A 27,928-nucleotide genomic window follows, 5' to 3' on the forward strand; every position below is an offset into this window, starting at 1 on the left:
TCAATGATGGACAACATAACAGCTCAAATTGGTTCTCTCTCCTTGTTATTAGAAAGAGCAATTTCAGTTCATTAGGTTTCTTAAGATGAAGACTAATAATACATAACATCTCTTTAGAGGCATTACTCAGAGCGTGCTAATTGTTTTTGTTTATAGCGGGTCGTCGATACTGTTATTTAATTGGCCTAGAATGGTGACTTGTTTACGAAAATTGAACTGTTCCATCATGCATGCAAGGCCGGATCCAGAACCAAATTTCAGGGGGGGGGGGGGCAAGATAGCTTGCTGATTTTATTTCATTTTTTAAGGGGATTAAGTATATTTCCACATTGTAATATTAAAACTAAAAGGTATGTGTAGCTGATGGCTTGCGAGGGCGGTACTATTTTTAAAAATTTATTTACTAAAAATTTAAGACAAAAAGGCGTCTTCACTTCTCTGATTAAAAAAAAAAATAAATAAATTGTGGGTGGGGGGATGGCCCCTGTTTCCCCCCTGGATCCGACCAATGCATACACGTCACTTAAAATAACAGTCCGTGTGTTGTATGCAGTGCATCAGATGCGTATTATACGACCCGCAACTCTGCGAAAATGCATTTTATGTCAGTTTAGGACAATTCACTGAAACCAAAGGCTGCCTTGATGTTTTCATTCACTGCTTGAAGACAGTCACAACTTTGATCTTTTCAACATCCTCAAAATCTCTCACAGCGGATTAAGAGACTGAGACTGGTCAGCTCGCCACTGGCCTGTTATGGGTGTTTATGTACCACTTATAACAAACATAAAACCACTTCACATTATTATTACCCCTGCTCATCGGGCTTATAAAACATTCCTTAAACCATCTCAGCCACCTGGTGAGGGTACAGCTCGATTCAGCGTTTTTCCAGGCACAAACGGCTTTTCAAACACAGTAACCATCTCTGCCTTCACAGATACCCATTTTACTCCTGGATGGGGAGAATCAAGATATAACAAAGTGTCTTGCCCAAGGGACACACGCCATCACAATCCAAGGCTGGAGAATTACCCATGGTACGGGTCACCTTAATTGAAATATCCACACTAGTACAAATAAAGTGCTGAGTTTCGTGTGACGTATGACATGCAGGAGAAACAGCATAATCTGACTAGAGAAAAGTGGCATGGACAAGATGCAAAGCAACCAAGATGATTTTAGAACCTTTGAAGACATTGCCTGTTCTCATATACACAAGTGATATGAGGTTCCATCGTCACTTTAGCCCGAATACATGACGTAAGGAATCAGTGAAGGGCGCCCTCATCAGAGGACAGCCAGAGAGACTTTCCTTAAGAGTCGAGGTTCGTTCTCCACTTTAGTCTTGGTGAGGGATCCAATAAAAGAGCGCCCTCATCAGAGTACGGCCGGAGAGACTTTCCTGATGAGTCGGAGGTAGACCTGGTTCTTCTCCGTCAGGTTGTGGCAGGTCCTCTCGGCGTTCTTCTGCCGTTCCTCCGTGATCTGCAATGCTGTCTGCAGCTTGCAGTTCTCCATGTACAGCTCCTTCACCATGATGTCGCTGCGGGTGGATCTCGTCAGCTAGAAAAAAAAATGACAAAATTAGAGCAAGTTTAGTCAGGGAAAATAGAAGCTCTGACGACTTCAGCCTCATTTTGTTGGGTTGGATCACATTTACTATTGGATTATTAAGGATCTTCAAGTAACACAGCCTTAAAAAAAAAAAAAAAACACGGAGTCTGGCAGGGGCTCCCACCTTGGACCTTCCTTGACACCACCTGTTTATCTTTGGGGTGCAATCTTAAAACAGGCAATTGTAAAAATTCAATTTTTGAATCAGAGCAATATGTTAACTTACATCAATCACCTTGTATTCACATCCATTTATTACCCCAAAAAGGCATTGTTGCAGCTCCTTTTTTGCTAAACAATATGGCTTAGTGCCCTGACTCCTACTGACCTGATCCTTGAGTTTCCTGACGTATTCATCCAGCATGGCTCTCATCTTCTTCTGTTTCCTCTCAAGCTCCGCTTTTGCCTCTTGAAGTCTCCTGACCTCCTCTCGGCTTTCTTCCTGAGCTCTGGTCGTCAGTCTTCCAGCCTCCTGGTCCTTCTCGCTGACCGTCCGTTCCAGGTCCACCAGCCGTACGTCCTTGCGTAGGAGATCCTCCCGTAAGGATTGCAGCTCCTTGGCTGAGACCTCGGTCTGCTTGCCTTTCACTCGCTGCAGCTCCCGCAGGTGCTGGGTCTCCTGCACTGACAGCTGCATCTGGGCTTCCAGGAGCTGTGTGAATATGTGATACAACAAAGGTGATCATTCATCAAATGATGTATTTCATGTCCGTCTTACATGTATCCTAGATGTATCGGTTTTCAAGGGTGTAAAGATTTATTTCAAGCAAGAGAAAAACACCGACATAGCCTTCGGTTACCAAATTTTTGGGCTGGCGGTGGAACACGTACTGCACACACAACAAAAAATTCTGCCTTGAGATGTCCACATTCATTGCATCTAACGCAGAATTAGTTGCTACCAATCCCCGTGCTACTTTAATGCAAGCAAATTGGCTGAGAGGTTTAAAGGAAAAAGGAATGGAACTCACCCGTCGGTTGACATCAGACAGATCTGTCACTAACTTCTCCTTTTCACCAGCGACCAACCTGAGCTGGGCCTGGAAATTACACACCAAAAAAAGAAATATTAGAGAAAAACATTTTGAAGAATCTGAGATGGTTGGGTTTAAGCAAAATGAGTGATGCAAATGGTGGATCTGTTAGTTACTGCAAAGCAAACAACAACACAAGCATATCGACAGCAACAGAATGAATCCGAGTTAAACTCTGAACTCTGACCTCATGTATCTGAGTGCTGACCTGGTGACTCTCCTCGATCTCACTCAGCAGTTTGAGTTTCCCTTCTAAATGGCTGACTGTTTGCTGCAGCTGATTGTGGTCAGCGCTCAGCTTGTTATATGAAGACTATGGCATGGGTGCACAGTGGGATGATAGGAAAAGTGATTGTTAGTAGTGGTTATTGAAGAAAATGAAAAGAACGAAAGTGGAAAGATCAGAAGCTGCTTTTGCAAAACTTTACGCCATGGTGAAACTCAAGGCTACTGCCTTGCGAAACTCGATGTATTTTTTATTTGGTACAGCGATAGCACGGCATTTAGAATTCAGCTCCGCAAATTGGGTTTGGCGTGGCACAGTCCTTTGGCTCGATAGGGCCTGCCCTGTTGTAGTTGTTCCGACTGACAGTGGCATGGCACTGTTCTAAGTGCCGTGCCACTGCCGTGCCAAACTCAATTTAATGTGAAGTTAGGGTGAATATTTTAGGAACGTGTATGCTCACAGTGACCTCTCTGGCGTCTGCATCATGGGGAATGAATACAGGATGAATACTTGATGGCATTGAAAGTGCACTGAACTGCTTGACATTTTTTTTAACAATGGCAAGGCTTACTCTGGATGCATTTAGTTTGCCCAATAAGTCCACCAATTAGAGCAAATACCATGCTACAGCCAAGCTACTTTCAAGTGAGGCACTGTGTTTAGAACAGGCCTTTAATACCACATTTTGCTGCTTAAATTATGTGACAAGTTATGACATAATTGGAGAATGTTTCAGTATACATGTTCAAGTCATTTGTTTTTCGGTTGTATAACTTACAGTGTACAAACAAAAACAGCTGATTTAAGGTAATTGTGATCACCTCAAAGTCTGTCATTGCAAAACTCATCAATGTTGAGGAATTGCAACTATAGCTTTGAGGGTCACAAATTACTGTGTTACCCATGACAGTAAATTTTAGAATTGTTGTCAGCCCAAACCCCCCCCCCCAAAAAATAAATTAATACAAATTTAATTTCCCATTGGCAGGTAGAGCTTATTCAGCCACTGTTTTTGTGTTCGATAAATAATTGTTCACTGAGTATGTTGCACATGAGTTTGTTGTTGCGCATATCCTACTTATTTGGTATGTTACAATGTTTGTGAATCAGCTGATGAAATGTTGGCACAATGATTTCCCCTTAAGAGGGGAAAAAAAGCTGTAATTACTGAATTTCCTACAAAATGGAATTCAGCCATTTTTGATAACTCTTACGGTTTGTATACTTGATGAGATAAAATAAAGATAATGAACTGACACAGAAGATTGACACAGAATTTAGTACTCTCTCAAAATACCGACTGGACAATTTTGAAAGGGAAAATCACTAGCTCCAAAAATGTCATCATTACCCGGAATGTAGTTGAGAGGAGGTTGTTAAATGGACAAACAAAGAGTGCACCGCAATTCTGAAGTCAAACTTCACTCATTAGTAAATTATGCAAAAATGGCAAACACAGCAAAGCAAATAATGCAACCCAAAAAGATTAGGCATGGGCAATTTTTTTTTTGGGTGGAAGTGATCTCAAGAAAGACTTAAGCCGATATAATGGAGTGGCTAAGCACTGAAAAATCATTTAGCACAGAAACTAATTGCTAAGAAAAGAGCAAAACAGTTTACAGGCTACAAAATCATGTGCGGTATATACAGTTTGAGAATGTATCTCAGCTGAATAACATGAATGTTGTTAAGCAGAAAATTCACATTATGTGTACCTTATCAGCCTCTGCTTCTTTCTGCGTAGCCTGAAGAGTGTGCATAGTGACGACGCTGACTGCTTCTTGGGCAGCTACTTCAGCCTGCAACATCAAGGAAAAAGACAAAAGACAAGACTAGTTTGAACTGGGCTGCTTCACTGTGAGATTGCGATTCTCACTGCAATAAGATTCTAACGAGCCAGCTGGCCCTGGTCAGGTGATTAAGACATCTGTACTTGTAGATAAGAAATTGGAAGCTTGTGATTTTTTTTTCTCAAAATACTTAGAGACAGCACTCAGCATACAGTACTTTTAATATCACATCGGTGAAGGATAAAACCAACTATTCAAATGTCAATCTCCCTACCTGTTGTAGCTTGGATTCCATCTCCTCCTTCTGGTAAACCAGCTCTTTCCTTTCCTCATTGTAACCTTTCTTGAACTGCTCCATCTGCTCCACCAGCTCTTTCTCTAACTCCCTCTGGCAAAGTAACGGTCGAAAAATGGTTAAATTAAATGATTTTCCACTTGAATTAGCTTGAAAGAAAACAAATGGAGTTGCAAAATATTAAGTGAAAATGGTCTCACTTATCTGTTACAGTTGTAAGGAACATTGAACTAGTAACTGGAGTTGTAGTGTAGTATTCACAAGTCCCCACAATTCCTTACGTCGTCTAACAATCTTCAAACGTCCTCACAAATCCTCACAAGTCCTCACAAGGCTTAACAATCCTCACAAGACCACAAAAGTCCTGACAAGTCCTAATATGTCCACACAAGCCTCACAAGTTCAAACATGTCTCTTAACAAGGCCTCACAAGTCCTTAAAATTTCTCACAAGTCCTCATACGTTCTCACAAGTCACATCAAGGCTTGGTAAGTCCTCACAAGCCCCCACAAGGCCTCATAAGTCCACACAAGTCAAACACAAGCCCTCCAGTCAAGTTTGAAGTCCCAAACTATTTAAAGCTATAGTCCATCATTTGCAGCCATCCGAAAAAGTAACTGGCGTATTAATGTTGAAAAATATACTTGGTTGAAAGATAGTAAGTGGACTAAACTCCCTGTGAAATTAATATTTCTGGCAAGCTATCATTTTGAAGTAATCAATGAAAGAAGGCCTTTCCAACGGTGTGTCTTAAGACGCACTGTAGGAAAATTTAAATTAGTAGTTCGTTTTGTTATTCGGCGCAGCGCGCGCAAGCTTTGGCACGACGCACAGGCGCGCGCCGTTGCTATAATTCGTCGGATCAGTGCGCGACATCGCGTAGTAGCTGCAATTTAAAACAATTCAAAACATGATTCAGCAACTTTTGATTTGAAATTGAGATCCTAGAATGCTGTTTTTCTCAGAATATACAGCTGAAGCTGAGCTGAAACTTAATCAGGTTAGTTGTTCAGTATCCTTCATTAGATTTTGAACACTTTTGTTCAAAATGCACAAATTACAAATGATGGACTATATCTTTAAATGATTGCATTAATACAGGTATTATTTACTTGCTCTTCATCACCTGTTACTTGTGGCTTTACTTGTGACTAACTTGTGATTTGACATGTGATGGACTTGACTAAAACCTTTGGTAGTGGCAACATTATGCTTACTCTAATATCTGTTTTGAGTTTGTCTTCAACTTCTTCATGGACCGATCTCTCTAACTCATCCTTGTCGACCGTCAGGCTCATCTGCATCTCACTGAGATCCTGCCGGAAACGGGACTCGAGCTTTTCCCGCTCCTGCTTGAACTTCTGGCGCTCCCGCTGCATCCGCTCCTCTATCTGGCTCTTCTCCTGCTCCCGTCGATCCTCCAGGTCCGTCACCTGCTTCTTGTGCCTCTCGGCTAGCTCCAGCTTCTCCCTCTTGTGCTTCTTCATCAACTCCGATTTCTCCTCCTTGGCCTTCTGCAGGAGCGAGGTCTTGTCTCCTTTGCTGGACTTCAGCAGCTCGGCCTTCTCCATTTCCAGTTCCTCTATCAGGGCTTCCTTCTCCAGCTCAAAGCCTTCCAGGAGGGCCTCTTTCTCCTGTAGGAAGTTACGTTCGATCTCGGCCCTGTGCTGCGCCAGGAGCTCATCAAAGTCTCTCCTGAGCTGGCCCTTGAGTCCCACCTCCCCGTCCACAAACAGTGTCTCGAGCTCGTGGACCTTCTCTTGGTACATCAGCTCCAGCTCTGCCCTCTCCCGCTCCCACTGGGCCTGCATCTCCCCTTTCTCCTCCAGGAACCGCAGCTCCAGATCGGACTGCATCTTCTTCAGTCTGATCTCTGCTGAGTTCCTCTCTCGGATGATTTCCTCACTGAGAGAGGACTTCTCCTGAGACAGTTCTTTCTCCACGCCGGCCTTTTCGTCCAGCAGCTTCTGTTTGACCTCGGCAATCCTGTTGTCCATTTCCACATTGTACTCAGCTTCCAAGCGATCCCTATTGAGAAGAAAATCACAAATAATTACTTTAAGACATAAAAAAGAGCCACTATGATGAATTGGTCAAATTCCTTCCAAGGCCTGCAAAGTCTCATCCAAGAAGGCCTGTTATGAGATCCTCAACTGACCTGAGTTCCCTGGTCTCCGTAGAGAACAGCTCCTCCAGCTCCCGTTTCTCTTGAGCAAACACCTGGGTCATCTCCTGCTTCTCGCTGCCAAAGCGCCGCTCCACTTCCTCAATCAGCTGCTGCTGCTCCTTCTGGAACTCCTCCCGCATCTCTTCCTTCTGCCGCTCGAAGCCGTCCTCCAGGTCCGTGATCTCCATCTTGTAGCGGAACTCGATGTCCTTGGAGTCACGCTCGAAGGCTGTCTGGGATTCAGCCAGCTCCTTGCTGTGCTTCTCCTTCAGGGATTCAATCTCAGCCTCCAATTTCGCTCCTACGAGAAGGAGAGATGTAATCAGTCAATAAAAAGTCACCACAAGTCATCACAAGATGATCACAAGTCATCCAGTGTCAAGTCAAGATTGAAGCTATCAAAATGAAATGTATAACTCCTTTGTTATTGATCATCCAATTATATGTGACCTGACTTGACTGTTAGAAGCAAATAGAAGCTATGCAAAATACAGTGTGCCACCAAGACATTACCTTGGAAAGGCAATTATGGGAAAAAAGAAGAAGATATCCACATGCTAACTTTGTGGTTTTCGCTTGTACAATGACTCAACAGTGTTTACTGTTTAAAACTTTTTTTGTGAGCAAAATAAAGGGTCCACAAGTTTTTTGGAACCCAGTTTCTGCAACTTTCTTACTCCTCTTAAATGTATGAAAACTATTCGAAATTCATTTTTGGTTAATTTTATTGAAAAGGCACTTCTTTAAAAAGACGAAAATAAAAAAACCAGTGGTTTACATTGGACTCGGCAGACATTTTGTGGCATAACCATAGGCATTTCAAGCCGTGTCCATTCAATGTAGGCTACACATTACCAATACACAGATGTTGTTTTCTGCACGTCCGCACAATGCAATGTGCAGCAGGATTCACAACTAGCACTCAACAGCTTAATTTTTGAGTGTCAAAATTTTGACCCCTGAAATTTGTTCTCACACGGTTCTCGCAAGTAAAACACAAAAATGCCCGCTTTTTAAAGGATGATTGTGTGGACATTTCTATCCTACTTTTAAATGCTCTTTCCAATTAACATAATTTCGTTTAAAAAAATGCATTTTGTAGCCCAATTGGGCGCATTCCAGGTCATAATGTCCCTTTAAAATATGAATGACCATTGACTGAATGAATGTGTTTTGTGCCTGAATGTTGTGAGAAAAAGATTGCAATTTGACTGACTTTGTGAGTCCTCTTCCTCATTGCTGTTGCCGTCACCGCCTGACCGTGCAGTTAGAGGTAACCGCCTCTTGCCCTGTGGATCTAACTCTTCCAGTTCAGACTCGTTCTCTGAAGGAGGGGGAAAAAAAAAAGAAACAACAACAATTACTGAAAACGTTTTCACTATTAATTAAAAAAAAATGATAATTTTCATTGCATGAACACATACTGGGTGACAATGATTGGACTGGTCTAGGCAGCTATTTGGTACAAGCCTGTACAGGTTGGTTGCATCACTGGTTACCAATAGCCATTTGCATTATAATGTACAGCAGGGAGCCAGGAGCATTTCTTTTTTTCGGCACAAACTTTTGACCGAAGTTCAGCCAGGGACAATTTATACTTTGTGATTAGCGTGTAGGTGTATGACACTTCTTTAAGTCAACCACAAGTCTGCTAGTAATACATCAGCATGATACATCATATTGTGGAAAAAGTGGCACCATTAAAACCCTGATTTTCAACCAGAAAACATTAACTAGTCGATTTATTCTTAAACAGAAATGAGACTTGTACTCCACGATGCAAACATCTCAAACCGCCGCTGTAACAGCCATTACTTAAGCTCACATTACGTTTTTACGATGCATAAAGTATTGTGACCCCAGTGTCGTAAAATGTATCAAATTATGACATGAGACAAGACAATTAATAAGATGGGATTTTTGCGTCGGGGTTATGTAAATTAAATTAGGTTTTGCCCTTCACCGACGTATAAACACTGTATACTCAGTGTGTTACCTCCCGAGTGAAAGTTGGAAAAAATCACTCTGGTGGGACTCGAACCAACGACTTCCTGCTTTCTAGTGCAGATGTCGTACCACTCGACCACCGAGCTAACGGGATCGGTTGGCTGGTTCGAATCTAATGTACATAGCAGCGGGTACCGCATAAACTATTAATAAGATGGGATTTTTGCGTCAGGGTGACGTAAATCAAATTAGGTTTTGCACTTTCAGTGATAGGCCAGATGACAAGATTAGTAAAGCTGGTCCCCGAGAGCACAAAATTCTATCCAATCGATTCACAATGGCCTATCACTGGAAGTCTTTTCATGCATCTATTCTACACAATGGGTTGGATTTAGCCCATTCATTGGCACTACAGGGTATTGCTATACAATAGCATTGCCTGGCTATCAGGAGTCAGTCAGATAGTCAATCAGTGAATCAGACACTCAGTAAGATAGGTAATGTACAAAGTGGACTCTAGACTAGCCCTCTGGGACCAGCACATGTATGACCCGTTTGCAACCCACCTGATGAAGAATGGCCACTGGATGACCTCTTACTGATGGTGGGTTTGGTGTAGTCGGACAGGACCGAGCCCACACGGCTGGGTTTGTTGGAGTGTTGCAGCTTGCTGCCCCGTCGTCTGATCTTGCGTTCCGAGGTCTGGTGCTTCAACAGTTCATTCTCTTGGGTGATCTCGTCCAGCTGGTCTTGTAGCACCTGAAAGTCATAGTGAAGATCATCAAGTTTTGTTTAGGCCATAAATGCTCTTACCCAATAGGAGTATTTCAAGATAGAATGTGCCACCAATTGATTATCATGGAGAGGTCACTTTAGCAGCTCTTTATGAGAAAACTGTTGACAAGTGCTGTTTGGTATTCCTTCTGCACATGAGCACGGCAATTTTACATTTTTTGGGCACGCTTGACTTTTTTAAGGGAATAAATGTGTGCTTCGGAGGTTTTTATCACTCTGTTTAAGACCACTTAGAGTCTGGGTGCTGATAATTACCCGAGCCGGAGGCGAGGGTAATTATCAGCACCCAGACTCTAAGTGGTCTTAAACAGAGTGATAAATACCGACGGAACACATATTTATTCTCATTCATAAATACCTTTTCGGTAAGAAAAAATCATATAATTCGTTTAAAACATCCCGATTTTGTTCAACAAATTCACTTTATGCTTTTTGAAGCATCCCTCTTGCAAAATAATGGAGTGTTCAGCTGGCGAGTAAGATGTAAACAACCCTTTTATGGAGATTGACGCGCGCATATCATGTTCTGCGCGATGTCGCGCAGAACGCACCTGGCGCGTTGCGTTTTGAATTTAGAACTATAAAATTCTGACTCCGTGGTAGTGTTGCGCATGCCTACGTGAGGATTGTGAACGTTCAACCAATGAAACGATAAGAGGCACTGGATTTTTTGGAGTCCACATTTTATTGTGACACTGGAAAAGTGTTTAAGACCAGCTAGCCATGTCTTTATCATCCGTTTAAGACCGGCCACGTGACGGGCTCTCGACCAATAGGAATGCGTAAACTGTCTTAGGTATTTATGAATGTGCGTTAATACTGATGGCAGTGTTCCCTCAGTAATATTAAAATGAAATTCCAAACAGGCCCGAACTGGTTACTGCCAGAGACAATGCTAGTCTGGTTTACAGACCAAACATTTCTGACTATTCTGACAAATATTAGGGTCAGGTAGGTGCACATGACTTTCTGAAAACGACCAAACTTTTCCAAACACATTTTGATAAACAATCGGATATGTTCACAAAAGCTCGGTTATTTAAATGTAACAACAAAATATCTGCTATGCTTGATGTCAGTCCTGAAAATTTTTTGAGTTTAAACATTTGAAACTTACATCTGCAAAACTCAGTGTCAGACGATATGTCCAGTATCTGAATTTAAAACCCGATCAAGCTTTGTGCCTGGAGTGTATACTTCGACGAGGGGATGGCTTTGTTACACCATACTCTATGTTAGAATGTGAGGGTCACCTGACCTTCAATTTATTACAGAAGTCAGTAGATCTTCAAATCCGGGAACCAAGGCAACCACTGTCACTGCATTCACTCACCCTGACATGTTCCTGGTACTCCTTCAGGTTCTGTTCAAAGTATTCCTCCTGCTGTTTGGAGACAGTTTCACGGTTGGACTCCAATTCGGCGAGCTTAAGTTTTTGAATAAGAACAATTTTGTAACTTTTTTATTTTGGCACAAGAGGTTTGACAACAATCTTGATCAATACAACAACAGAATGTTGGTACAGAATGCTGCAACTTACCCAGATGCAATGGACCATATTCCTGAGGAAGCCATTTTGGTCATGTTCCCTGAATGTATTTTATTCATTGTGAACTGTTGAATGGGATGGTACCAGACTATTTATTCATTCTAGTCTCACTTTCAATTTCTTCTTAAATGTGGCTTAAAACATAAGGGCATGGTTAATCACATATTTTAAATTATTCATCAGAGCAGACTGGTATTAATTTGTAATTACATTTATGTCATTGCTTTCGTTTCTCTTAGCATGTTACAAAAATGAAGATTTTTACTTCGCTTTCAATTTAATATGGCCGACTCGTGAATAAGGCCCATGGACCTATTATATGAAAAAATTTTCTCCAAAACTTTTTCTGCGATTACGTTTTGACTCCTTATTCTTGGAAAATAATTCTTGCTTTTTGAAGTGAACCTACCCTCTCCTCCAGCTCCTGAAACCCATCCAAGTCCCTCTGCTGCTTGAGAATGGTTTTCTCATTTTCAAGCAGTTTCTCTGCCGCCTCCGTCAGTTCTTGCTCCAACCGTGTGATCTCCTACAATTCAAAGCAAGACAACGTGTGTTTTAATCCTTACTACATTCGTTTCCCAAATATAACTTCAGTATACAGTCGAACCCTGATATGAAGAGCGCTGTTAATACAACATGCAGCTTATTACGAGGACAAGTTTAGGTCGCAGGTCTTTGTTTTTCTTTGTTTTCCATTACTGTTAATACAAGGTACCTGTTATAACAAGGTAATTTGTAAAGTCCCAAGGACCTTGTTATAAAGGTGTTTGACTGTAGTGGGTATCGGCACTGTATCTAGTTTGTTGCACACACAATGTGAAGATGTACAAGTCACACAAGGCTACATTTCAGCTGTATTAGTATTGTATTACTTGCACAGTTTTAGTGTTTGTCAAATTCCACATTTCGTCACCAGTCATTTTCAGTGGTTCATTGATGCGCATGCAGATCTTTAACACCACGTGCAAGTCCCAAGTGGAGCACGTAATTTATGCTAACACATGTAAAATTTTATAGGCGACCATCGAATATTTGATCAAATCCACATTTGAAAAATCCAATCCTCAAATTATCCCAAATGCCAGCTATACAAATAATGAATGTTAATGAGTGCAATGGTAAGAATAATTTCATGAGGTAACAAATTTCTATTGAATATTTTGTTGAATATTTTGTTGAATATTTGACTCGGAAAAATTCTATTCAGATATTGGGTCGGTGACCGAATACTCGAATTATAAGTGTATCCAGCACTTACTTTCTGCATCTCGGTGAATCTCTCTCTCAGTCCCGCATCCCCAGATTTGATCTGATTGATCTCTTCTTCCAGCCGTTGCCTCTGCTTGGCAGCCTGGGCGGCCATTTGCTGCCTCTCCTTCTCAACCTCGGCCTGCATCGCCCCCAGTTTCTCCTGGTGCTTCTTCTCGGCAGCCCTGTCGGGAGAACAAGGTCCAAGGTCCAAGTCGATTCATTGAGTTAATTTGTCTCCAAATGCTCATGAGAACAAGACTAGGCAATCCTAGTAAAGCTGGTCCCAGAGCTCACCAAATTCAATTCCATTGATTTAGAATGGCTAGAATGTTCACAGACTAAGCTGTAAGTAGTAAAGTTTGAAGGTCTTGGTCACAGAAATTCTGCCTAATGTCTTACATTTAAGGAGAAAACATTGAAAAAGACATTTGTTTACAGTTGATGCAGCAGTGATATATTGCCTTGTCTATACATATTTCCAGAAGTTAGAAAAGCTATCCAATTTGAAGCCAAACTGTCAACGTAAGACAGGCGCCAATCAAAAATAGCGACATGCATTTGAAACAACTTTATGAAAAGAAACATGTGACTGGAAATGTGACTAGCGCTCCAACAGCTCGATTTTGAAGATCAAAATATTGTTACCCAAAATTAATTTGTGTGATGTCATTGTCATTTTATTTAATTTTTGTTACTGTCATTTTGTGAGAAACGACCAATTAAGTTTAAGAGCCTAAAGGATGCATTCCAGTCGAAGGTGTCCCTTGCATGCTTTAAAATAACTATTAATTTCCCACCAAATCCAGCAGCGAGATAATAGCCAATTACAAGATTTAATAACAGAGTTAGTACTGAATGAGTGTATTTCTCACTGTAGCTTCGCCTCATTCGTCTTGATGATGTTAGCATGGGTTTCATCCACCTCCTTGACCAGCATGGCATTACGCTGGTTGGCTTCGGTGGTGTCAGCTCTCAACTTGTTCCTTTCATCTGTCATGGAATCCAGCTGAGATCTGGGTGGAAACACAGCATAACCAAAAGGAATATAAGGAGTCATTTCAATTTATATCCGGGAAAAGTTGCAGACAACTTCATCCACAATGGACTCCGTGCACAAACAGCAGATGGTGCATTGTGAACACTTTCAAATGCCCAGTGGGATAGGGACAAACAGCAGGCACGTACTGGTTTAAGCGCATAATAACAGCACATAGTAAGCATGCCAAATTTTATTTTGAATGTGCACCAGTAGCCATGCATTTAAAGGGAATGTACATCATTGGCTTTTGCTGTTATTTTTAAAACTTAACTATTTGAGGGGTTAGTATAATAGATCAAATATTGTTACACTGACATGTTTGAAGTTTTGTGTTCGAAAATGCTGGAAAAGCCAAGAAAAACAAAAATGTTCAGGTAGTCTGGTTCCCTGACTCCACTAAAGGTGAAATGGATCAATTTATAGATGCCGGAAAATTGTTAGGTCAGGGAACCAGTCTAGCTGGCCTGCACCCGTTCATGAACATGTAACCAATAGCAAACAAAATTTGGACTGAAAAAAGTGTAAAGTTGGAGCAGTAGTTGAAAAATAGTTAGGTTTTTCCAACGGTGGTCGGCCGACCACCGTTGGAAATGCATACAAAAATACCATTTTCTTGAAAATGACTTCACACCAGGTGCCATAATTTTACAGGATGCTTTAGACTGTCATTTACCAACATCCTAGTAAGGTATTTCGTAAAAACTTGGTAGTTTTATTTTTCGATGTTTGCACATGTTTTTTTTCCCTTTAAGCGCATAATAACAGCACATACCGTAATTTCCTGCGGATAAGGCGCGCGGCGGATAAGACGCAGGTCCCTAAAATCACCCAAAAAAAATTCAAACGCCAACAGATAAGGCGCACCGCCGCATAAGACGCATGTTTGACCGCACACAGAAGAACACCAGGTGTCACCCGGTGTCGGTACATCGCCACAAAGGGGCCATTGTGTTGCCTTAGAACGATCACACTATTCGGAGGATGAATTAAGCCGTGTCCGCACTGGACTTTTTTTTTGGAAGGTTTTACCGAGACGATAGTAAAATGAGAAATGGTCAAATGTGACCACTGTCCGCACTTGGACTTTCGACACGGGAAAATTTACCCAGACCGCGTGGGAGAAGTAACCGAGCTGTCACAGTGTCAGTATAATTACTCACCGTACACAGAAAACAAATTGCCGATCACATTTTCAGCCGCCGATACGCACAGTAATATTACACACGCCATTTGCATGCACAACATAATCGTTTACACGATATTATTTCATCTTGACACGCTAAATCTTGACGAAAAGGCCTGTAATTCTGACGCATTTGTGATGCACGTCGTCGAAGCCATGCCGCTGTACGATATTCCGTGCGGCAGCAGTGCCATCAGTATTCGTTGGTTCCCATCGCATGCTTACAGAATCGAAGCTATGATGTGGGCCAGGAACCAGCGACTACGGCCTACGTACGGTACCGGACCATGATGTTCCGTGCATGACTACAGTAGCGTATCAGGACGAATTTGGATCGTAGAAAATAACATACATCGGTGGAGAAAGAGAATTTCCGCAAATTAATTCTCAGAACGTGATCTCTCTTCTCTGTGTATGTATTTGTCCGTTGAAATATATATTTTAACGAGATTTTACCGCTCGGACTTGATGATACACCGCAGCGTGTTTCTACAAAATGTTCGGCCACACGTGCACTGAGGTTCGCGCGGTCTCTGTATGCATAACATGGCGCTCGGGCCGGAAGTACGCTTTCCTGAGCCGCTTTTACCGACTCGCACTGTTTTCATCTTGATCTTCAGGCTTGCAGACTTCGAAGATATCCTGTACAATAAACACCCTCAACGTTCACACAATAGAACTTGAGTGAATGCGATTTCCAAACGTTTAAGTAATTCTGATTGCAGCATTATCGGAATGAAAAAACGGCCACAAAGAAAAACGTTTGTATGACGGCATTGTTGGAACGAAAGCACGATCACTAAGGGGGATCAACGCATTGCGGCATTGTTGGAAGGAAAGCACGATCATGGGGGATCAACACATCGCGGCATTGTTGGAATAAAAATACGGTCACAATGTCTGGAGAGTTGAGCCTCGGTTGACCGCATTATTGATTGCGGCATTGAAAGAATTCTTCACACAAAGACCGTCACTTTGAACTCAAGCGACACCAGATAAGGCGCACCTGTAGATAAGGCGCAGCGATGTTTTTGTGGTCTAGAAAGTCAGATAAGACGCGTCTTATCCGCAGGAAATTACGGTAGTAAGCATGCCTAATTTTATTTTGAATGTGCACCAGTAGCCATGCATTTAAAAGTCCCTCACAGTGGTGGTCTCCCCTAACTCTCCCTTTATGTAACTGTGAGCGGCACATGTGCACGGAGCCCACAGGCCCACTGTATACGTTATAGATCTCTCTCATAGGACGCCATCTTCACAAGAAAATTACAACTGCGTGTTCAACGCCATCAGTGCATGCGCACGCAGTATGTAAAGTGTTCTAAACACGCGCGCATGTTGCTCAAAATTTCTTTCATATAGATGCAGGTCACGAAAATTTGACACCCACCCAAAATGCCGATTTACGGGGCAATCTGTAGAAAGTGACATTATTTGAGAGAGACCTTTTAGTTATCATTTTTCCCAATATGAATTTATCAGCCTTGTTTACGAACTGACTCACTTCAATGCGGAAAGAGTTTGGAATTTTTTTTCAGAATCCTGTAACAAATATGCAAATTGGCCTTGTCTGCAACTTATCCTGGGTATTTCATTAGATCACTCCTTAACTAGGGAAGAATTTGAACCCACTTCATGTTTCATTTTTACATGACAAACCTTAAAGCATTTATAAATACTGTGTACACTGAGATCAGTACTGTTTATATTGAATTTCACAAATGGATTAAAAAGCAACCCGTTTTCAAGTCATTATCCTTTTAATCGGCTTGGATCTTATTTTGCTTCAATGGAAACGATTTATGTTAATACTCATTAACTGAGCTTTATGGCATCAGGGTCCGATATCATGAAACTGTTTAGCAGAAAATGTTTCTTACCAAAGCTATACAATTACTAGCAAAACCCAGTTGAGGACCAGTCACCACCAATATGCATTGCATGACATTTTGGCTGGTAACCCATTTTTGCTGAGCGACATTTGTCTCCGCTGAGCAAATTTCTGAGCTCAGCGGCTCCATGAAATTGGCTTCAGGCCACATTTTTGGAGTTTTGTATTATTTTTTTTTCTTCAAAACCCTCATCTTACTTGAGGTGTTTGAGTTCTGACTGGTATGACGTCAGCGCAGCCTGATATACTCCATTGGTGTCACCCGTCGTCATCAAGACATGCTCCAGAGCCACAGAGAGTTCCGGTAGACTCACTTTACCTGCCTCTGTGTCGACATCTAAACTCTAAATTGGTAAACAACAAGAGCACAGGGACTTATAATTTAAGAAAGCACTAAAGTAGAGGTAGAATGTAAAATAATTTCACAACCAGTAGTTCAAGGATAGCCCTTTTGGATTTAGGTAATACATTTATTTAAAAAAAAAACCCCAATAAACACAAAGAAAATCCCCAAGTTTTAAGAATGTGTGACAAACATGAAAAATACGTCATCAATTGAATGCTGTTTTACATAGGTACATGTACATGCATATTGTCACCACGAAACCTGAGATATGACGTCACTCTTTGTCTACATGTGTACTTTCTTATGAGAATTTGAAACATGGAACAAATATGGATCCATTAAAAAGCTTAGAATCAGAAAATTCAGAAACAAAAAGCTTGTGAATGTTGGGGATACTTACGTGTAGGACTTCTACAGGGTTGTGGATGCCTTGCGCAGCAAACTGTTCCACAATGTCTTCGGGACTGACATACCTAATGCATTGGTGATACAATAAAAATAGCATGCCTTATAGGAGTGTCAATCAAATAGGTTAAAATTCCTCAACATGTGCAATACCATTGCTTCACAATTGACTCCATGAATTAATTAATTTATTTATTGATTTTAAATCTTGGGACAAAGGAAACATCTCTTTAGCAGGGGCTGCCCAAGGAAGGCAAAAGTAAAAAAAAAAAAATTGTCTTCAAGATGTACCCTTCCAATGATGGCACTTTGTGACTACATTTCAGAGCCCCAGTGGGAGGCTGGGGTCGATTTTAGAAAATAAAAGTTACATGCATAACTGAGATGTTTCCTTAAAAAAGGGCTGAAAACATAAAAAAATGCATGCACAGGCACAATTTTACATGCACAGAGCCAAAGTTACATCCATCTGAGCATGTAAAACCCCTCCAAACTGACCACTGGTGGGAGGGACACAATGCATGCGCCAATGGCACAAAGTTTGCGAGACTTGTTTTATTCTGACCATGCATGGTGTCTTTGCGTAAGCTTCAGGTGTCATCAGCAATGTATTCAAATGTTCCTCCCAGTGGTCTCCCCCAACTATCTCTTTCTTACCGTTGAGGGGGTACTTGTGCACAGAGCCCATAGAGTACCATCAGGCCTTCCTCTCAAAGCATTACCTCTCATCTTCAAGGTAAACACACTGCACACACACGTATATTATCCTTCAGATATTCACCCGTTCTTCATTGTTCATTTGCAGTACCACACAAACACAGTGCGTTTGGGAGCCTCGTAGAAAAACTCATTGTAATTCGTCTCCAAAAATTTGACTAAAATTATGCCTTACAATGTAGAAAGCAAAAACTGCTACATCCATGTTCAAAAGGAATGCTGTTTTCCACACAAATGTCAACTTTTCCCCAGTTACTGGCAATTAATTAAAAGCTTCTCTCTGACTACCATATGCCTATTGCAATTCCTATTAAGGTTTTAACTTCTACAGTTTTGCTTTAGACATGCCACAATGCATTATGCACAAATAGCCAAATTACAAAAAACTCATTACCACCGGCAATTACAATTTGAATATTTTCCATAACTGAACTTTCCTACCCATCCAGCTGTTCTGTCCCAGCTGGTTTCAGCTCTGATGCTGCGGCAGGATTTTTCTGCTGGAAGGGCAAGAAATCCTGGAAGTATTTCTTGAACATTTTTCATGCAATATCCTGATGCCTTTTATAGTAAATTCCTTGTCAAAACTCCAATGGTTACCGTGTTCGTACATAACTTTAAAGTATACCGCACACACCCACGCCAATAGTGCAATTTAAATGTGTATGTATATTGTACTATAATTATATGTACAATTTACCCAGGTCTGACATCTAGTCTACACATGTATGCAGTTCTACATGTATATCATCTGGCTCTGCAATACAATGCACATGTAAATGTACATGTACTTTTACACCATATGTTGGGATTGTCTGAACAATGGGAAACAACATGTGGGGCAAATGTTTGTTGATATGCAAATAAGACAGACAATGCATCATATGGAATTCACTGCCAGCAGGCCATATTTTCAGACATATTGGCTTTGTGTAGCATACAGAATATACTATGTATAAGAGACTGGTTGGAAAACAAGTGAAATACAATCTACGTAAATGTTAAAGTAAAAAACATATTGGAATGTTAAATGTATATCATTCCAATGATTTCTGAAAACTGAAATTTCCTACGATTCTGTACAACATCAAGGGGAAAAATTTGCTTAATATCTGAGATATTTCTGATTTTTCCTCATACTGTTAACACAGTACATGTATACATGTACTTGTTAGTGTTGTAAATGTATTGTGCACAAATCACATGTTCAAACATGTACACTAGGGTTAAATTCTAGGGGGCACCGGGGTGCACCGATTTTTCAAGAGAGGCACTGAAGGTAACTGGTATATTGTTTTGGTGCTCAAGATGTTAAGTGGGGAGGGGGGGGGGGGGCAGACCTCCGCTAGGGGGTTCGTTCCCCCTCCTCCTCCCTGTTGTTACACCACTGTCTGAAAAATGAAGTAACTACATGAACCTGTAACTCAATGGCAAGTACACAACAAAGGGAAACTAACTACATGTAGGTACATAGGTTTCCCAGCCCATTTCAGCCCAAAAATCTTTCAGTTTCATCAACACACATTCAGATTCGTGCAGATTTTGTTCATACTGGGATTTCTTTTCCCTTTTATCGCATTCAATTTTGTTTTTCGTGCACACATGATTTTGGTTTTGCCATTCATGTCTGTTTTAGTCAATCTATTTCATTTAAAGGCATTTAAGACTACATTTTAACAGTTTTAAAGTTTAATTTCTACTTTCTTTTCCCAATTAGTGCAATCAAATTAAAAAGTCATCGAAGCGTACAGGATCTTTATCTGCGTGAGTTTTTCTTTTTCGTTTACAGTCAATCAGTTCAAACTCTGAGTGTTCAATTTAGTTGTGATATGGATTATTGGAGTAGGTATTGCTATCTTTCTTTCACTGTAAGTTGTTCTGAATGATATTCTTGTTTGATAATCATTGTCTCGATTTGAACAACTCCTTTGTATCATTATTCTGTTATTTGTGTCTACGCCTGTCTCTTGAGTCATATGAAATCAAGGCAGGATTTTGGTAATGTTTTTTTGCTCTTGATTGTGTGAACAACAGGTGCTGGTCATGTTGTTTACTTCTGTTTATAATTATTTGGACCATTTCAAATTAAAAGTTGAAAAAACTAAGGTAGAAACAAAGGTAGGGTCGACATTATAACAAGAAAACAACATAATGTTGCTTTTTATTTTTTTAATACACAAACACAAATCAGAAATCGCATACCACAGAAGGGAATTTGAATGCAGACATGAGAAAAATGTTTGCCAATTGATTAAATTGAATTCTTGATCAACCTCTTTCTAGGCCCTTTCGACGAATTTGAATGATCGAAATGACTATTTGAATTAGATTGACCTTATATATCGAAAGACTTCTCAAATAATGAAATCGAAAGACTTGTTTTGATGTTTGAATATAAGGGAGCATTCATTTTAAAACAAATCTGAATGGGCCTTGTGTTAAAATGAACGATTTTTTTGGATGAAATTGGCCGGGGAAACCTGTAATATTAAAATGTAACAAAGAAATTGACTGGAGCGGGGTTTGAACCTGAGACCTCTGGATTACTGTGCTGACGCTCCACCAACTGAGCTATCCAGACCTATGTTGTGACAATGTTCATGCAACGCTTTTATCAGAGCGGCCTCATAGCCGAGCGGTTAGAGTGTGGAGCTACAGAGTGGAAGGTTGGTGGTTCACATCCCATTCAGACCAAAAACTGGAAAACTCTCTCTGACGACCCAACAGTAAAATGGGTACCTGATTCGTTCAGGGAAGGTAAGACGGCGAGAGGAGAGGACTGGGCACCGCCACTCATATGCCGCGCCTAAGACACAGTGGACCTCTAACATCCCACTGCCCCTACGGCCAGTAATGGCTATGGGACCTTTACCTTTTTATCAGTGTCTTATGGTTGACCACATCAATATTTTGAAGAAACCCCAAAATAAAATTGTGATTTGAATTTTCTGAGGGGCTTTAAGTTGCAAGAACCCAACAACAGCACTGCAAGTTGATGTATTTAGCCATGCTCAAAAGGACATTACAATCTAATTAACCCTTACCCTACTTGACCCTCCAACGCATGCCAATATGTGCCTCAAGAAAATCTCCTATGTTTTTTGCATGGCCCTCCAATATCTGCCATGTCATTTCAAGGGTAACTGGACAGGCACTCCAATACATGCCACAGAGAACAATGAGAGTCCTCTGATAACAAAGTGAGTGCCCCCAGCTGGTCAGTATCAGGCACCCTCCAGGGCCTCCAACTCCTGCCAATTGGAGCCTTCACTGTCAAGATAGTTTATCTGCCAAAATACTGCAGCTGGAGGGCATTGGCATAACCAACTGACATGCAGTAAACTACCCTCAGAGAGTAAGGGTTAAAGTAAAAATGAAAAAAAAAATTGAGATTTTGTTGGTCCCAGAGGGTCAGCAAGGTGTTGTCTTTGTACCATCTCCCTGACAGACTGATTCACTGACTGACTGACTGACTGACTCCCCGACTGTTACTTGTGAGTCGGGCAGTGCTATCATATAGCATTCTCTTGTAATGCTAATGAATGGGCTAAATCCGACCCACTGTGTATACCAGGACCCAATTTCATAGCGCTGCTTAACAGTGTATTTGTGCTGACAGAACCTCTGTCTTTTTCACAGAGACTGTAAGCAGTAAGGACAATGTGAGCTTGCTTCACCTCGGAGCAAAAAGTTGTTTAAATCAGTAACAAAACAAAAGAAATCTCCATGTGTGCTCAACTGTTAGCACGTCCACGCCATGAAATAGTGCTTAAGCAGCAGCATGATTTTCTGCTATAGTTGGCAAAACTTTTCTGCTAACTGTTAAGCAGCACTATGAAATTGGGCCCTGATGCATTAAAAGTAAGCAGAATTTAAAGTTGATCACGTCAACTTGGGATGTGTCCCAATTAAACTGTGGGTGCGGATTTACCATTATCTCCCAACAGTGCATAAGGCCAAAAAAAAAAGTCTCCGGTTTCTGGTATGCGCGCGCGTCGCCGTAGCCATGCGCGTCGGCAAAATGAAAATTTTTTTTTCAATGAAAGATGATGTCTCAAAACAGCCAAACTCACTGGTTTGACTAGAATCCTGCTGCTGCACAATTTTAACGTGTTTTTAGATGGGGTTATGTTCGAGAATAAGCTTTATGAGGCCTCTCTGGACTCCCATATATTTGCACTAAGTTTAGTCGGGCACCATTTGCAGTCATCAGCCGACACTTGAAGCAAAAAAATCAAAAAAAAAAAAAAAGCTGCGTCGCCGCACAACTTTTTGGGCAAGCTCCATACCAGAACCCGGAGACTTTTTTTTTTTGGCCTAACCATAGCCAAAGCAATCATGCCCTGATCACGCAAATATGAACACAGTTTTATCTAAAAACTAAATTATTCAAAAATGCAATAGCTAGATATCTCCTAAATCTGACGTCAGAGATGAAACCAAGATTTTAAAATAACTTCCAATAAACCATGACTCACCCTGTGTTGTTATGATCCAGCATGGTGAGCAGCTGGGTGCCGGGTACCAGCATGAAAGACGGTGTCGCCGTCCGGTAGAGAGGATCGTCCATGGCGCTGCCCATCATGGACATACGGAGCTTGGCCTTCTGGGCGGTGGACAGACCACTGGTGAGAGGGGTGGTGGGAGTGGGTCGCGGACCCTCGTGACGGAAGAGACCCTCCAGGAATTCCTGGAAGCCTACTTTGCCGTCCTGATCCACATCGAGCTTGTTGAAGAGATTGTTTAACTCCTATCACAATACAAGAATATGAAACCAAGATAAAGGAGATTTTAGTTGACTAGAACATGTACGTGGCATTTATTTATATTTATTTCTGTTATTATTATTTTTTGAGTTCGACCTGAAAAACATGAGCTTTTTTCTTAAGATATGAAAATTATTCACTTTAGAATGAATTTATTTATATTTATTTCTAAATAAAGTCACTTTAGAATGAATTTATTTATATTTATTTCTAAATAAAGTGGCTTTCCAAATGCTATTTTATTAGTTCGAGCTGAAAAACATGAGCTTTTTTTTTAAAGATATGAAAATTATTCACTTTAGAATGAAACATTTGAACAAAATAAATCTGCCCACGTTTACTTAAAAATTTATCACTTTACAATGAATTACTTACAGCCCAAAAATTCAGGTGGATTTTTTTGCACATTAGAGGCATGAAATCAACCTCAAATAAAAGCCTTTTAAGGGGTTAGCAAATGGCCAAAACAGACAAAGTAATTCTTTTGTCAAAATAAATCCAAGAAATTGAATATTTTGTCAGGAGAAAAAAAAAAAGGAACCAATTTGTTGAAGATGGGAGAGCAACTGTAATGAACACCAAGAGTTCCCTCAAAATTGCACCTAGCCTGTAGACAAAAGCTCAAATAATCCTCGAGAGAGAATGCAACATAAAATTGTTCAGTTTAGAGGTGGAAGGAAAAGTTTTAAATGATACAGAATATGCTTGAATTCACTATAGACCCTTTCAAATTACCCCAAATCACCTTGATGGACCCATGATAAACCCAGAGATTTCAGGAACCCCTTTCGCACTAGCAAGAATCCATCATGGTTTCTAATAGGGGTAAAATTCACCCCTGGTCTGTACCAGTGTGAACGGTTTGCCTTGTCGACCCGTGTTCAAATGTACACGGTTATGCTCAAGATGTACCCGTGTTGATTCCAACACGGGTAGGCGAGACGATATTGTGAAAAGGCACACAAGTACAAGACAGCAATTCTTTTCTGTCACTATATACTCTCTATGCACTTACCTCATCATCCATGTCCTCCATGCCGATGTGTTGACACACAGTGGCCAGCTCATTGATATCCAGGAACCCGTCCCCACCCACCCCTACCTCATCCCAGATGGCTTGCACCTTGTCTGCTACGGTAGACATCCCAACTCCCTCTATTCGTTACGCCCCTATCCTTTTCTGTCGCTATCTACTCTCTACGCACTCACCTCGTCATCCATGTCCTCCATGCCGATGTGTTGACACACAGTGGCCAGATCATTGATATCCAGGAACCCGTCCCCGCCCACCCCTACCTCGTCCCAGATGGCTTGCACCTTGTCTGCTATGGTAGGCATCCCAACTCCCTCTATTCGTTACGCCCCTATCCTTTTCTGTCGCTATCTACTCTCTACGCACTCACCTCGTCATCCATGTCCTCCATGCCGATGTGTTGACATACAGTGGCCAGATCATTGATATCCAGGAACCCGTCCCCGCCCACCCCTACCTCGTCCCAGATGGCTTGCACCTTGTCTGCTATGGTAGGCATCCCAACTCTTTTCGCTACACCCCTGTCCTTTTCTGTCACTATCTACTCTCTACGCACGTACCTCATCATCCATGTCCTCCATACCGATGTGTTGACACACAGTGGCCAGCTCATTAATATCCAGGAACCCATCCCCGCCCACCCCTACCTCATCCCAGATGGCTTGCACCTGGTCTGCTTCGGTGGGGGCCGATTCCATCAGACTCATCGATGCGTTCATCTGACCTGAGGCCACAGGAAAAAAAATATATCATCATCATTATAGCGGCGAACGTTTCAAAATTTGAATCGATAAATCAAGCCATGAAGCAAATTTAAATTACATATTCCTTGAACTAAGGTATCATGGTACATATGCCCAAACTACATGATTATTATTTTTCTGTATGGACTCCATGCACAAGTACCCCCTCAACGGTTACAAAGGGAGAGTTGGGGGAGACCACTGGAAGGGACATTCGCTGCAGACAACACCTGATGCTCAGTAAAACAAGTTATGTACTCTGTGCCACAGAAAGGGATTTTCACTGTACCTGTTTGTGCATGTCCTAATCCTTACAAACAACATGGCATATAATATGACAAAAGAGCAAATGAATTTGATGGAAAAAATCATTATTTTCCACCTGAACAGGTATCTCATCCTTTTTAGTCCTATTTTAAACCCTTTTAGCATCATAAATGTCAAAATACAAAAGAAATTGCACAAACGAAGGATAATTGCACAGTAGGCTTACAGTAAAATGTTTCACTGTTTGAAGTACTTGACTACTTTTACATAAGTGGCATTTTCTCAGCAACCCAAAGTGCTATTTTTATGATTTTTTCAGTATTTGAAGAAAAAGCTCTCAGCTTTAATCTGATACCAAAAACATACAAATTCACAGATCCCTTTGTTTTTAAAGGCAAATGTTTTTCCAGTCCCCGTCACCTCTGAACTTTATAATTTACCGCTCACGTATCATTAAGAATGACTTCCAACGATTATTTATTTGTTGTGTAAGTAGTTTGCTATTCGTAATCACTCTTGGAGGACGACTGCATTGAGGAGTGCATCTGGAATCATAAAATCATAGATGTCAGATGCAACAGGGACAGGAAAAAAGTGGACCCCAAATTTACAGATTGACCTATACCATACTTGTTTGCTGTTGCAATATCTGATTTTTCTTGGGGGGGGGGGCTGGTTTCTTTCAACTTTTTAAAATCATTTTCATATCTTTAAGTGCCCCGCAATTTTAACAATAAACCAATTTTTCTTGTGTTTCTGGACTAAGTTACATTGAAAAAACACGCAAGTACACTGTAAATATCATGTGATTGTTTTCATATACAAACCTTCAGCTTCAAACGTCTCGTGGACAATCATGGGTATGTCTCGTTTGCTAGATGACGATGGGCTACCGCCAACAATCTTGTGCTCCCGATCAAATACATCTTCATTATGACCATCACCATCAAAGATCTGGAAAAGAAGAGCGCGATGTTAGAATGGGGAGAAATCCTTTCTATCTAGAACTAGATCCCTTGCTCTTTTGGTGTAATTTACGGCACGTCATTTGGACATGCCAAGGCACTCCAGCTGAAGTTTACAAGCATTACATTCACTGTGTGGACTTCAAAACAAAAGATGTCCACCTAAACCAGTTTTCAGATATGTTGTGTGGACTTGCCCACGTCCACACAAGGTTTCACCCTCTCTGGAAAACAGGTTTTGAGGCATTTTGGGGTTAGGTTTATCTGTTGCAAAATGAAGAGAATCACTCAAGGGAATCATCGTAAAAAAAATTTGACCTGAAAGAGGTTTAGGTTTTTCTTAACTACACGAAAACAAAGGAATGTCCACACTAGGTATGTAACGTAACCATGGGTGTATTGAAGGGTACTTCGATTCACTAGCCAAGTGAATTCAGGAGTGCACAAAAATGACATTAGAGGCCTATGGTTGCAGGCCAGTAAATCGGTCCAAAATCACCAACGCCGGCCAAATGACGATTTGCATGCCCTCAAATTGTTCGCTATTTGAGCATATTGTGGGCCATGAACTTGAGGGTTTGTGAGTTTGTAGCAAACAGGACTGTGAGTTTGTAGTTCTGTGCAATTTGGAAGAAATTGGAGCTCTAAAAGCGCTCTATTTTGCAATGGAGTGCAGGCGTCATTTTCAAAATGGCGATGGGCTTCAGGACCATTTTAAGTTGTGATCATCTTCGGATGGAAATTTCTCCTAAAAGTCATCAGTTAACCCCCCCCGAAAATTGAAAAGAAAATGAAAGATGATGAAATTAGCTTTAATTTGATGTGTGTCTCGAATAACTTGGCGAGTTGTGAGTATTTTTCCTGAATTTTTTAAGTGAGGGCATTTATCATTGGGGTCTATGGCAGTTTATTTACTGGTCTACAACCCTATCTGCCGTTTAGCAATGGCACTAATTTGGAGGGATTAGGAGGGCCTAGGAAGCTCACTACACGCTCATAATACTGGTCTGTTTATTGCCAGTGATTATTAAATGAAAATCTTAATACTGCGATAGATATTGAAGAGCAGTGTGACAAAATAGGGAAGTCACTTTTGGAACATATTGAAGTGAATTGGGGATGTTGTTGAACAAGGGTTAGATTTGATTTAATCTTCATCACACCATACCTCGCTTATATCATCAGCAAACGACAGTGACTTGCTGGGCTTCCAGCTCCTCTCCGATCTCTTGGACCGATCACTCCGTCTCTCTTCCCTCCCCCTCGACGTGTCATTACCGCCATAGTGGCTGCTGAAATCTGTGTCAATGTCCGAGTAATCGGCCGTGTAGCTGAGGTCAAAGTCGGGCCGCGACCGGCGGCCGTATTTCTTGTTACCCTTGACATATTTTGGGGAGACTTCGACCTCTTCTGCGATGGACACTGAAAAAACAACAAACTTTACAATAAATATTTTACAAAAATCATCAACAGTAATTGCAAAATTCACATTCAAGTTTGATACTGAGTTTAAACATGAGCTTTAACTCCAGCTGTTTATTGTAACAAAAACTCTGCTATCCTTACCCCGGTATTTCATGGGTTAAGCATGTTAAAAGCTCTTGCACATGTACTGTATGCATACATCCTAAAGTTTCTATGCCTTAAGGGTATAGCACTGAATGTCTATGCTGGCCCTGTGGACAATGATGATCGCAATTCTGTAGCATAGTTTGGAATTCCATGTTTAGCAGAACCATGAAATCTGGCCCAGATGTGCTACAAGTACAGATAATTTAACACAGGCAGGCAACATATACAAACTGACCTGAGTAGCTTGTCATTGGCAGATTAATCTAACTGAGTAATGCGTGATTTATTTGAAACGTTAATTTCTAGGGCACTGGATTCAATATGGATAAA

General features: G+C 41.1%; 1 protein-coding gene across 5 annotated transcripts in view; it reads right to left on the reverse strand.

The window, feature by feature from the left end:
• Positions 1 to 472: 472 nt before the first annotated feature.
• LOC119742470 (ninein-like) overlaps positions 473 to 27,928 on the reverse strand; it is a 35,415-nt gene continuing 7,959 nt past the window's right edge. The window contains exons 5-24 of one of the 5 annotated variants that reach the window (XM_038218403.1): positions 27,195 to 27,448; positions 25,889 to 26,015; positions 24,699 to 24,775; positions 24,422 to 24,508; positions 22,731 to 23,002; positions 17,531 to 17,603; positions 16,983 to 17,128; positions 13,544 to 13,684; positions 12,679 to 12,853; positions 11,830 to 11,946; positions 11,205 to 11,297; positions 9,643 to 9,835; positions 8,346 to 8,453; positions 7,121 to 7,430; positions 6,180 to 6,990; positions 4,942 to 5,055; positions 4,593 to 4,676; positions 2,589 to 2,657; positions 1,946 to 2,269; positions 474 to 1,566 (exon numbers count right to left, since the gene is read on the reverse strand). In XM_038218403.1, the coding sequence (XP_038074331.1) occupies positions 1,381 to 1,566; positions 1,946 to 2,269; positions 2,589 to 2,657; positions 4,593 to 4,676; positions 4,942 to 5,055; positions 6,180 to 6,990; positions 7,121 to 7,430; positions 8,346 to 8,453; positions 9,643 to 9,835; positions 11,205 to 11,297; positions 11,830 to 11,946; positions 12,679 to 12,853; positions 13,544 to 13,684; positions 16,983 to 17,128; positions 17,531 to 17,603; positions 22,731 to 23,002; positions 24,422 to 24,508; positions 24,699 to 24,775; positions 25,889 to 26,015; positions 27,195 to 27,448 (3,761 nt within the window). In that variant the 3' untranslated portion in view covers positions 474 to 1,380. Of the gene's footprint in view, positions 1,567 to 1,945; positions 2,270 to 2,588; positions 2,658 to 4,592; positions 4,677 to 4,941; positions 5,056 to 6,179; positions 6,991 to 7,120; positions 7,431 to 8,345; positions 8,454 to 9,642; positions 9,836 to 11,204; positions 11,298 to 11,829; positions 11,947 to 12,678; positions 12,854 to 13,543; positions 13,685 to 16,982; positions 17,129 to 17,530; positions 17,604 to 22,730; positions 23,003 to 24,033; positions 24,196 to 24,227; positions 24,378 to 24,421; positions 24,509 to 24,611; positions 24,776 to 25,888; positions 26,016 to 27,194; positions 27,449 to 27,928 lie in introns of those variants that run through there. The other 4 variants (XM_038218402.1, XM_038218404.1, XM_038218405.1 and 1 more) reach the window with 4 other exon arrangements.

This window comes from Patiria miniata, unplaced genomic scaffold (assembly GCF_015706575.1).
Source record: "Patiria miniata isolate m_02_andy unplaced genomic scaffold, ASM1570657v1 HiC_scaffold_6, whole genome shotgun sequence".
In the NCBI taxonomy this organism is placed as follows: Eukaryota; Metazoa; Echinodermata; class Asteroidea; order Valvatida; family Asterinidae; genus Patiria; species Patiria miniata.